Source organism: Schistocerca nitens, chromosome 1, assembly GCF_023898315.1.
Source record: "Schistocerca nitens isolate TAMUIC-IGC-003100 chromosome 1, iqSchNite1.1, whole genome shotgun sequence".
Classification (NCBI taxonomy): Eukaryota; Metazoa; Arthropoda; class Insecta; order Orthoptera; family Acrididae; genus Schistocerca; species Schistocerca nitens.
The window spans coordinates 911,519,483-911,533,075 of NC_064614.1; the positions used below are offsets into that span (position 1 = coordinate 911,519,483).

General features: G+C 36.4%; 1 protein-coding gene across 1 annotated transcript in view; it reads left to right on the forward strand.

Moving 5' to 3' along the window:
• Positions 1-13,259: 13,259 nt before the first annotated feature.
• Positions 13,260-13,593, forward strand: part of LOC126237335 (cysteine sulfinic acid decarboxylase-like) — a 131,980-nt gene continuing 131,646 nt past the window's right edge. Inside the window, exon 1 of the mRNA XM_049947323.1 lies at positions 13,260-13,537. Coding sequence (XP_049803280.1) covers positions 13,260-13,537 — 278 coding nt within the window. The remainder of the gene's footprint in view (positions 13,538-13,593) is intronic.

Here is a 13,593-nt window from a genome sequence, read left to right on the forward strand (position 1 = left end):
GCACTAGACAAGGGTAAGAATGCAACTGGCATTTTGTTGGATTATTCAAAGGCTTTTGACACAGCTGAGCACAGAATTTTACTACACAAATTACAACTGTTAGGTATAAGGGGTACAGCAAAGCAATGGTTTAAATCATACCTGGAAAACAGGGTGCAAAGAGTTGAAATCTTACATATTTGCAAAAGATTGGTAATAAAACACTTACCTGATCCAATATATATTAATATAGGTGTTCCTCAGGGAAGTGTACTGGGCCCAATCCTCTTCCTTACATATATAAATGATATCCCACAGTGTGTCAGGCATGGGGAAAAATACTATTTGCTGATAACAGCACTGTAGTGATTACAGTCAAAAGCTCAACACTGTTAACAGAAAAATCCAATGAAGCTCTCAGAGACATACACAACTGGTCACTAAGGAATAAAGTAACTCTAAATGTCAAAAAGACAAACTGTATAAACATCTGATTAAATAAAAAACCCATTGACATTACACTGGAAGAAAACAATGAGGTACTTGGTTGTGTAACAGGCAGCAAATTCTTGAGGAAAAATGTAGACTGTTGGTTAAAATGGACAGGGCATGTGAGAATTTTAGCAAAGAGGCTATTTTCAGCGTGTTACACCCTGCGAATCTTTGCACCAGTGTGCAATATTTCTTCCCTCAAAGTAGCCCTTTTGGGTATATGCATTCAGTCCTCAGTTATGGGATAATGTTTTGGGGGTTAAGTGCTGGAAACATACAAACTAATTTCAAGATACAGAAAAGAGCTGTTTGAATAGTAACAAATAGCTGTAACAGGGCTCACTGTATAGAGTTGTTCAAAAAGTTAGAAATTCTGACAGTTCTGTGTGAACATATTTATCAAAACATAATGTATATAAGGAAAAACATTAATCTGTATACCACAAACAGCATAATTCACGACCATGGAACCAAATCCAGTTACTGTTTACATCTAAACAGAAGAAACAAGTCAAAAACTCAAAATAGTGTATTATATCATGGTATTAAATTGTACAACGGATTACCACTAGAAATAAAAGATGTAAATGATCCCCACACCTTTATTCAAAGGCTAAAAAAATATTTACTAGATAATAGCTATTACACTGCAGATGAATATTTAAAATAACTATAGACTAATGTTCATGAACATTGTACTGCGTAACAAATTTAACGTGACGTGATTAGAAAAGTAGAAGTAAGTATAGGAGCTGTATATACTGTAAAGAGACATGTCTATTTTATAAGAAATATTGTACAAACATTTGACGACATCCATGCAATGTATATTGTTCTATGGATGAATAAATAAATAAATAAATAAATCGGTTGGTGATTATGTGTGCTTATTTGTCTGAATGAATGACGTATGTTTCTCTTGTGCCTGTCTGCTACTTAGCGTGTTATCTTTACGGTAAGTAGCAATCTATCTTTTCCTTCATTGTTGATATTCCTATGTAGAGTTTCAATTGTTTCTTTAATACCTGTGTTATATATAAATGTATATATAATGCATAAAGGGAAACATTATTGGCAAAAAGTTCTTGATCAATTTACCACAATTTTTTTCATAATACTCTAATGAACATTTGGACAAACATAGGCAACATGCAGGGTGAAAAGTATTTAAACTGACAAACTCTGGGAGGTTGTAGGGCACATAAAAACAAATATTTTTCCCTAATGTCATTTTTTCCTATGAGGATTCTTTAAACCGGTGGTGGCCATATTACGCTCTTCAGTTGTTAGAGGGCGTATTACGCTCTTCAGTTGTAGGCAACTGCTGTCCACCAGTGTAGTAGTGCATTGTCTCTGTTTACTAATGGAGCGATACACCTGTAGTGAGTACACTGATATGGTTGGTGCATACTATGTAGCGCACCACAACAGACGAGCTGCACAGCGGGTTTATCAACAACAATATCCTAATCATCGTATCCCACATCATACAACCTTTGCTGCTGTGTATCAACATCTTTGTGAGACCGGGTCATTTAGCAGATTACCTGGACAGGGACGCCATCGCACGGTAAGAACACTGCAACTTGAGGAAGCTGTCTTACAGCATGTGGAGCAGGATCCTTCAATCAGCACTCGTGCAGTTGTACATAACATGGGGACGAATCAACGAATGTAAGAACAGTCCTTCGAGAGCAGTTGTTACATCCATTTCACTTACAGCATGTCCACTACCTGGAACCAGTTGATTATCCACCCAGAGGACAGTTTTTGCAGTGGTACCTGGAACAGTGTGAAATGCATCCTACATTTCCATCCTCTGTGTTGTTTACTGATGAAGCAACGTTTGTGTGTGATGGTGTCTTCAACATGCACAGTTCGCATGTTTGGAGTGAGGGTAACCCACATGCCACAGTTACAAGTGCTCATCAAGTGCGATTCTTCATTAATGTGTGGGTTGGTGTTGTTGGGGACTGTTTAATTGGGCCGTATCTGCTACCTAGGCCATTAAATGGCAGGCACTATTACAATTTTCTCACCAGAGCATTGCCAGAATTGCTGGAAGACGTCCCGCTCCCTACAAGACAATGCATGTGGTTCCAATATGATGGGGCGCCAGCACATTTCAGTCACTGTGTGTGTTGATTCCTGGACCGACAGTTTCCAGAAACGTGGGTTGGCAGGGGTGGTCCTGTACCATGGCGATCGATCCCCAGATATCTCCCCTCTAGATTTTTTTTGTGAGGGGAGAGATGCACAACCTTGTTTACACAACCCCTGTTGTATCAGAATAGGATCTGGTTGCCCGGATAGTAGCAGTAGCAGGAACAATTCAGGATACTCCTAGGGTTTTTGCCCGTGTCAGACAGAACATGATCCGACGGTGTTACCTTTGTTTATGAGTCAATGGAGGCATTTTTGAAAATCTGCTGTAATTGAAGGTGGGTTGTGTTAATATGTTCTCTCTTGGTCATAAAAAATGGAAGAGTGTTCGTTGGTTTAATTAATTTGCTGCCAGAGAAATCTTCCTCTACCAGTTTAAATACCCCTCATAGGAAAAAATGACATTAGGGAAAAATATTTGTTTTGATGTCCCCTACAACCTCCCAGAGTTTGTCAGTTTAAATAATTTTCACCCTGTATATTTTAAATGTATATTGTACATAAATATGTATGTAATACACATGGGCAAAACATTGTTAGCAAATATCTCGAAAATTTCTTGACCAATTTATTTCCTATTTGTACATGATACCCCAATAAATCTTCAGAGCGACATAGCATATATATTTTTTAAAAATAAAAGTGCTGCACTGTGAAAATATGTGGTTTTGTTTTCTTTCCCAGTCAGTTTTAACTTAGATACCGCGCCATTTTAATCATTAGACAGATTGTTTCTTCCACATATATTCTTTCTCCCTGTATGTCATTTTAAACAAAAATTGTGCACACAATAGTGTATAGTTTTGTTTCCTTTGTCACAGTCAGTTTTAAAAGGAATATGGTATTAATGGCTTACAAACTTGTGATTAGAATACTGCTATGGAATCTGAATCATCCAAAACTTTGTGGTCCTACCCACTCATCGATTAAATCTATGAGAAATACTTTAATTGAAGTTACTATTGTCATAGATCCAGCAGCAGGAGGGATGTCTCCTGTAGCCCTCGTATTAATTATGCCTACCATTTTACCCATTCATTTTCAGTGATTTCATTTCCCAGTCAAGATTTTGTTTGCAATAACAATAAACAATGCTCATGGTCAGGGGGAAAGAGGGAAAGGGGAGATGAACAGAGTAGGGCAGGGGTAGAAAATGGCCAGTGAAAAGGGAGGGAGGAGGAGGAGGAGATGGGCAAAGAGAGAGGGGGGAGAAGATTAAGAAGTATTTACTATCACCATATGTATTTAGCAATTGCAAAGCTTTGTTGGGTTTGAAAGTTACATATAAATACATGTATTGGATCAGCAATTAACAATTACCACTTATCTTTCATTTATTTCTTTTCTCATCTTTCCTTTAAATAGAGACGCCAGCTCATGCAATTCTAAGGTCAGCATTAGCCTTCATAAACCAGATTCAGGATATGATGATTCAGTGTTCTGAATTGTAGTTCAGGAAAATTCCACCCAAAGATTTAAGTAGTTTGATGTCACTGTAAAACTGGTGGGTTATGAATCCTTTAATTTAACTTAAAAAGAAAGTATTGTTAGCAGTATGCCTTACACTTCAGAAACTATACAAGTTGCCTCTGATTTTGCACTCATTTCCCTAGTCATTTGTTGACATAAGTTAAGCCACTCCAGAAAGCAGAGAAGGTCTTCTATGAAATGAGACATTTCAGTGTGACACAATCAGTTTGACATTACATCAACATTTGACCTGTAATTATTTTGTGCCAACCAGTAACTGTAATTATTTTGTGCCAAGCAATTAAGATGAACAAGTAAACTGGTTAACTTTTGAAACTGTCTGCTTCTCCTCACTGTCAGTGGTATTTCTGCAGATTTAAAAGTTTTGTATAACATCATAAGTAATGAAGAGCTCACACATATTTGTTCATGTAATGTCTTCCATATATCCCACCACAAATGATTACTTTAAGACTGTGGAATTGTTGCCACTGTAAGCACTGAAAGGAGTTCAGTCCAGAAACTGCTTCTGTAGGGAATATTAACAGTGTTACATTGAAAATCCAGGATAGAATGTAACAATACTATGAAAAGGATAGTTCCTATTCAACATACAGCAGAGATGCTGAGTCACAGATAGGCACAACAAAGAGACTGTTAGAAAGTGATCCTATATACGAGGGCAGTTCAATAAGTAATGCAACACATTTTTTTTCTCAGCCAATTTTGGTTGAAAAAACCGGAAATTTCTTGTGGAATATTTTCAAACATTCCTGCTTCGTCTCGTATAGTTTCATTGACTTCTGACTGGTGGCAGCGCTGTATGGAGCTGTTAAAATGGCGTCTGTAACGGATGTGCGTTGCAAACAACAGGCAGTGATCTAGTTTCTTTTGGCGGAAAACCAGGGCATCTCAGATATTCGTAGGCACTTGCAGAATGTCTACGGTGATATGGCAGTGGACAAAAGCACAGTGAGTCATTGGGCAAAGCGTGTGTCATCATCGCTGCAAGGTCAAGCAAGACTGTCTGATCTCCCGCGTGCGGGCCGGCCGTGCACAGCTGTGACTCCTGCAATGGCGGAGCGTGCGAACACACTCGTTCGAGATGATCGACGGATCACCATCAAACAACTCAGTGCTCAACTTGACATCTCTGTTGGTAGTGCTGTCACAATTGTTCACCAGTTGGGATATTCAAAGGTTTGTTCCCACTGGGTCCCTCGTTGTCTAACCGAACACCATAAAGAGCAAAGGAGAACCATCTGTGCAGAATTGCTTGCTCGTCATGTGGCTGAGGGTGACAATTTCTTGTCAAAGATTGTTACAGGCGATGAAACATGGGTTCATCACTTCGAACCTGAAACAAAACGGCAATCAATGGAGTGGCGCCACACCCACTCCCCTACCAAGAAAAAGTTTAAAGCCATACCCTCAGCCGGTAAAGTCATGGTTACAGTCTTCTGGGACGCTGAAGGGGTTATTCTGTTCGATGTCCTTCCCCATGGTCAAACGATCAACTCTGAAGTGTATTGTGCTACTCTTCAGAAATTGAAGAAACGACTTCAGCGTGTTCGTAGGCACAAAAATCTGAACGAACTTCTCTTTCTTCATGACAACGCAAGACCTCACACACTCTTCGCACCCGAGAGGAGCTCACAAAACTTCAGTGGACTGTTCTTCCTCATGCACCCTACAGCCCCGATCTCACACCGTCGGATTTCCATATGTTTGGCCCAATGAAGGACGCAATCCGTGGGAGGCACTACGCGGATGATGAAGAAGTTATTGATGCAGTACGATGTTGGCTCCGACATCGACCAGTGGAATGGTACCGTGCAGGCATACAGGCCCTCATTTCAAGGTGGCGTAAGGCCATAGCATTGAATGGAGATTACATTGAAAAATAGTGTTGTGTAGCTAAAAGATTGGGGAATAACCTGGTGTATTTCAATGCTGAATAAAACAACCCCTGTTTCAGAAAAAAAATGTGTTGCATTACTTATTGAACTGCCCTCGTATATGGTTACAAGGGTTACAAGCTAATAGAATAAAACTAACAGAAAAGCCTCTACATCAAAATAGCCATTGCTTTTCCATTAATACTATGTAATTACTGTATACTTGCTGGGTATCTGCAAAGTTTTGCTCAATGTTCGAACTTAAGTGTGACAAAAATATCCAGGAACTGATACTGTTGGTGTTTTGTATAACTAACATTTTTAGTGAACAATAATAGAAAGACCTCAGTAAGGGTACTAATGGGTAAGCCTGACAGCATGTAGCACATAAATTCAGTATCCAATTTCATTACAGGGGAATTGGTACCTTGACTGTGGATGTCCCTTACTTTAGAAAAAAATAATTCAAAAATCCTATTGTGTTGTATTGAGAGAATGGATACCAAGGTCCTTGATCAAAACAACTGGCCCATAGGCATGGAAAAGTTTCACTGAGATGGGTGTAAGGTTCTACACTCCACCAAGAAGATTCATTATCTTCTTTGAAAATAACAGTTGGGTAGTACTTAAATAACATCAGATATTTGCACTATGTCAAAATACTAGTACATAGGTGGAATATACATTGGCCATCTGACAGCATCTGAAAGACAATAATAGAGACTGACTTTATGGCTCAAGCACAACTTACTTTTATACAAAACAAAGTAATCGAATACATTATTGACTGTAAGATTTACAAAATAACAATTAAAAGTCACAAGATGATTTTAGTTAGTTGCAACAAAAGATTTGCTTATATTGCCCTACATGTTCTGATATTCAATTTGGAAATGTTCATGTAATTTCATATAAAATTTCAAAGAATTTCCAGTACAACTATTTGAAGTACATTTTAAGTTAATTGCAAACAAATCACTTTGAATAAAACACCATTAACAGTATTTTGGTTCGCTCTCAAGTAGAACTATCATTTTAAATGATCATAACGAATAAATAATGTAACTTTTCAGAAATTAGGGATAGGTAAATTTTCAAGAATATATTCATATCATGAAATTTCAAAGACGCATTATTAGCAAATGACTTATTCCCCTTAGTTGCTAGTATGAATTGGGGAGTATATTAATGTGAATTTAATCTGAAATAGAAAACTCATTTGCAGTAATTTTTTAAAGGGCAGTTTACTTATGGAACTGGGTATAGGCATAACAATATAAAATCCAGAAAGTTAAAAATTCAAGCTAAAATGACCTCTTCAGAGGATGATGACATGAGGAAGGAATTTCAGATAGGGATGGGAATGTAGTCCCATTTCAGTGTGAAGCCCTATGACTTGATTTTTTGGAATTTAAAACATTGTCCTACTTTTTCCTGCTGAAGAGGTCAACTAGTTGGCAAGGGAGCAACTGATGCTTTATTGTTGAAGTTGCTGTACCAAGCTTTAATACTATTAGAGTTGGCCAGTATCTCACCACATAACTGGTAATTTCACCCCACACAACTGGAAATTTCATATTAACTAATAATAGAGGGTAGGTACCATGCTATCAGAAGACAAACTGCTTCCATTCTTGAATTGTGAACCCTTTTTTGTTTCCAGGATACTGCTGCTTATGCATTCCAGCCACATTAGTCTTACTAACTAAGCCTAAATATAAATACCAAAGAATCTTAATTTTTGGTGATATTAATATGGATATCAGGGTACAGAGTCATATCATATTGGAATTCTTGGATAGCCTAAGAGCTTTTGATTGCTATTGTCTAAATGATAAGCCTACATGATATAATGCATGCTTAGACAATATAATAAGTAATATCCATGAAAATAATGTTGAAATTGGAGTAGTCAAGTTAGGACTAGCTGACCATAATGGGCTATGGACTACAGTTCCAGTCAGCATTCCAGATGAACAACACAAAACTGTTAGACCTATGAATGAATACAACATAAGAGAGTTTAGAACTAGATTAAGGTCAGTTAACTGGAATGACATCTTATACAAAGATATGTGTGTGAATAACACGAGCAAATTATTTATAGAGGAAATTGCAAGAATATTTGATGAGTGTTGTCCCAGATTAGTAAAAAGACAGAATAATAACCAAGCTCATAAACCACAGAGACTAAATAATTGGTTTACACCATACCTCAACAGCATCAGGATTATGCTTCTTATGTTTAAGGACAGATCTCATAACAGCAACGAGTACGAGGAGATGTACATTAGAATAAGAAAAATTTATAGATCTGAAATAAGTTTAGCAAAACGTAGGGCGAATGATAACTTTATTCTTAAATCCAGAAACAGCTGTAAAGCTGCCTGGGAAGTAATTAAAAGTGAAATAAATAGACCAACAACTCAACTAGCTATACCCATAGCCCCAGATATCTTAAACTCACACTTTGTTAACTTCAGTTTACAAGATTTGTCTCCCCTCAACGCCATGCTTGATGCTAAAACTCTTTTAGGTTCAAATAAGTATGTAGCCCATAAATTCTGCTGGGCAACAGTAACTGAAAATGATGTTAGCAAAGCAATAGGCAATCTAAGTAGTTCCAGAGCAGAGGACTTCTATGGTCTGTCAAACTTTGTCATAAAGAAGATATCAAGTGATCTTCTGCCCCCTCTAACCACTCTCACTAATCGTATATTACAGAAAAGGATTTTCCCCGACAGTTTGAAAATAGAAGTAACTATTACCATATTTAAGAAAGGAGATAAATCAAATCCAAGTAACTATTGCCCTATCTCATTAATCCCAATAATATGTAAAATAATCGAAGACTGTGTTCACCAACAAATGAATCACTATTTTGAGAGTAATAATTTGTTCAGTAACTCACAGTATGGATTCAGGTCTAAACTATACACAGTTAAAGCAGTTGAAAATATTGTTAGTGATATATATGATGGCTTTGAAAATAAATTAATCTCCTGTGCTACTCTCCTAGACCTGAGTAAAGCATTTGACACTGTATCTCATAGTACTTTGATCATGAAATTAAGACACTACGGCATGTAAGAGGACACCCTGAAATTATTAGAATCCTACTTAAGCAACAGAGTACAATTTGTTAGTGTAAATGGGCAGCTGTCAAACCCACAAACAATAAAAAGAGGTGTGCCACAGGGCTCCATACTTGGGACCTTCCTGTTTGTAGTGTATGTTAACGATATGCCACAGTATTTACCCTGTAAAACAATCCTCTATGCAGACGATACAACTTTTATCAATTCAGGACACACTCTTGAATCTGTACGAGAAAAAACTAATATAATATTTGAAAAATCGGTTCATTGGCTTAGTGCAAACTCCTTATTCATAAATGAAACAAAAACTGAGGAAATATTCTTTAATTTGAAGGTATCAAACAAAGAAAATAAGTCCATTAAACTGCTAGGAATGATGATTGACCAGAAACTTAGATGGGATAAACATATCACATATGTCTGTTCTAAACTTGCACGTGCTATGTTCCTACTTTATAAGTTTAGGAGTAATGTCAGCCAAAGCTTACTGCTGCACTCATATTTTGCTTATATCCACCCCCATCTTTCATATGGTATTCTGCTCTGGGGAAATTCTCCCAATTCAATATCAATTTTCAGATGGCAAAAAAAAAAGCTCTTCGTGTATAGTGGGTTTATCTCCTAGGGATACATGCAGGGAACATTTCAAAAAACTTAACGTCATGACAGTTCCTTGTTTGTACATCTATTATTGCTTACTACACGTAAAAGAAAACATAGCTCAATATCCCCTTAGGTCATCTGTCCACACCCACAATACAAGACGAAACCACACAATTGATCTGCCATACTCTAGACTGTCTAAGATACATAATAGTTATAAATATGTAGGTCTCGAACTGTTTAATATGCTTCCTAAAATTGTACAAACAGTATCTAAAAGTAAATTTAAGACAACACTGGGTCAATGGCTCAAAGGTAAAGCATTTTACCAAGTTCATCAATTTAAAGATTGTAATATGGCAGATTTGCTGTTTTAACATAGAGAAAGGTACCTCTGCCTGTAGTAGGACCTAAATTTGTATCAATAGCTTAGGATAATGACATAGTGTTATCAACATGTATATGATAATGACAGTGTCATCAACAGGAATACTCCCTGCTTAATATAAATCTGTATAATGTTTTCCTTTTTATTGTAAAATTAATAATATATAAAATTCCAAATGTGTGCTATTGTACTACACTAAATTTCATATGACTTATATATACATTGTTATGAGAATATAACCATCTTTATACTGTAATTGAACTTACTGACGAAGCTCATTGTATAAGAAAATACTGAACGGCTAATAAAGATTCTTATTCTTATTACTTAACCCTGCAAAAACTACATCCAACATTCTGTTAACAGTGTTTCTGTGTTAAAAGCAGTAGAATTTCTTAATCTAGAAAAGACTTCTCAGAGCCCATGTGTGCACCATGCTTATCTTTATTACTAAACAGCTAACCTGTGGGGTATTAAAGGGGGGGGGGGGGGGGCTGGACATGGTCACTGTGTTAATCTTTCATATAATTATTGACAGAATTTAAAATGCTATCATAATCTGCTCATTAAGAAATGAGGCAAGTATTACAGTTAGAAACATAGCTCACAGCATGCAGAAATACACAGGCTATATTCATCCAGTACTTGAGAATGAAAGTACTTAGCAACTTACAACAAACTAGACACACAATTTCAAACTATATGAAACTTTTTCTCACTGCCAGCCCCTGCAAAATAATGAAAGAACAAACTTTTATCACTTACTACATCTTTACTATTCATGTAGTAAAACTTCAGCACCAGGCTTGATGTTTTAATTTATTGCTTGTTTACTACTAACTCCATTCACAACACATTTTGCAGACAGTGCCCAGATGCAGACAGTACCCAGTACCAAACCTGAAATATAATTTTGTGTTTACATTCTTAAGGTCAAGTATTTAAACATTAACACATTACAAATACTTTAACTTTACATTTACTTTTTCAGTATTTCTCAATTTCTTGGCTAAAGCATGTGGGCATGTATTTCAAGACTTGTACTGCAATTGAAATTACACTTTGTATGCTAATAACATAAGTTAAGTGTATATGAGAATAATTTTGATGTCATAGCTAGTAGTCTTTTGTATTGTAAATCATTGGACAAAATTTCATTTCTTACCACAGATACCATTGAAGTTTACATTCATTTGAATTATAATTGAGTATACATAGAGATTTCAGGTTCCTATAAAATGTTTCATTAAATACATGCAGAATATTCTTGTTCCATGCTATAAGAATTAAGAGAGTTGCAAGAGGACATCATCGTAGGAGATAAAAGTAAGAAAGAGAACAGGGTCCAGGTAGAAAGGTAACAACAATAATTTATTTTGCACAGTGACAAAAACAAGATACTTGTTGGAAAGCTGTTTGTCAGCTCTGGAGCTCATAAACGCTGGTGCTAGAGTGGAGAATATTAACTGTCTGGTGATGCAAAGAAAGTGCTGTCTGTATGGATTTACATGCTGTCCTTAGCTTCATTTGGATGCATAGTTACCATTGAGGAGATGTTGTAACCATTCCTGTCTTTTAGTTGATGATTTTGTTTTCCACTAAGCAAAAATGTTTTGCCATTTTCTATGTTGTCTGCTCTACATTCCACAATTTACTACACAGGTGTTTTAAATGGCATGCTTTATGACTAACTGATTCCGAATTCCACCATATGTGAAGTTAATACATTCTAACACTCAAGGAATGGAGCAGTAGCAGAGTATTTATTGAGAGAGACTGCAGGTTCTACGACTCAACATTTGTTGGAATACACAATGATCTGTGGAATTTTGAATAGTGTGGCCAGTTTAATAAAATGAAACCATCTCTTAAGTTCACTATGTTGTAACTGTGAAGAATACTTAATAATATGACAATATTTTTATCCAAATGCTTGGCTATTTATCAAATTTGTAAGAACGGCATTGTTTTTGTCATGGGAAACATATTTTTGAATAATACATGAATAGATGCGCAAGCTTATGGTACAAAATCATTTAATGAACTGTCAGTTGATGTAAGATTAGAAGTTTTGAACACTTGTACATTGGTGAAGAAGTCAGTAAATTGCATTAGTAATGACAGTGTATAAAGTTCGTATAAATTTCTTGGCTGTGGAACTGAAAATGCTTGTTAGTTTACTGTAGCAGAATTTACGAAGTACCAGTATAACAAACCTCCATCTTTAAACTTTTGTTATTTGTTGTGTGAAGTGTGTGCTTGTGTGTTTTTACATAAGCCCACTGCAGTGTGTAGACAACAAACAGATGGCTGTGCCTAGGAAAGTATCAGGTTTTTTGTGGAGTAAAGTGACATAATTTGTTATAGCATTAATAATTGTTTATGTTTGATATTTCAATTAAAAAACTGCCTAATAAATATTCCATTGCTAACAAATTGGTGCTTGTTCTAAATTTCAGAAGGTGCTCTTTCAAACTAGAATTTGTAACACATTGTGGCTGTATATCCCAGTTTTAAATTAAAATAACGAAAATTTAATTTGGTAGGTCAAAGACTGTGCCTGAATGCAAGATATGTACACATTTTAATTAGGATTAGGAGTCAAAAAAGAGGACACTACAGTTTTTTATATAATTGTGGTGCAGAAAAAAGAATAGTTAGGCATAAATTGTGTGTTGTATAATATTCCTGTATAAGATACATTTTGCCATTTGTATCCAATAATTTCATTTAAGAATTCTTTATCCATCCTACTAACAGTGGTACAAATTGGTGTAAAATTTCACCTTGAACATCTGTGCCAGTATATGTGCAAAATCGTTTTGTATGTTTGTGGAGAAGATTCACCTGCTATGTCAACATGATTATATGGTAACTGACTGTATTGTATAACTTATCATTCTGTAGAAACTTCACTGTGCTCCAAAGAAGAAAATAACTATTGCAAGCTTGTCTATGGACAGTGCAACTTTCTTGCTGCCCAGAACATATTTTGCAAATGAGGTTAAGGTTAATGAGGATGTGCAACCTAGTTAACTGGGTGGAGTCTTTATTGGCAGTCAGCTTTTATGCCTGACCTGTTGCTAATGAGGAAGCAGCAGACACCAGCACACAGGGGACTATATAACCATTGTCAGGACATGCAGACCCCTCCAGTCGTTTGCCACTATGTCTGAATGGTTTAGAACACTACCAGTGGAGAGTATACATGGCCCTTTCTTGCTGCAGTTAGTGGAACATTTACTGAAAGAGGCAGTTTTTGGTGGTACTAGAAGAGAGGAACCAGTTGTGAGGTGGCGAGATCCAAAGCGACTTCGTGACATACTTCATCTTACTCCTACTGATAAACCTGCTTCACATGAAGAACTGCTTCAGGATGTTGCTGATATTGTGAGATTCAGCACCAAGACTGGGCACCCGTACTTCATTAATCAACTGTATTCTGGGTCAGTAAATATATCCATAAAATTTCATTTCTTCATTGTCATTCAGTAGTGATATT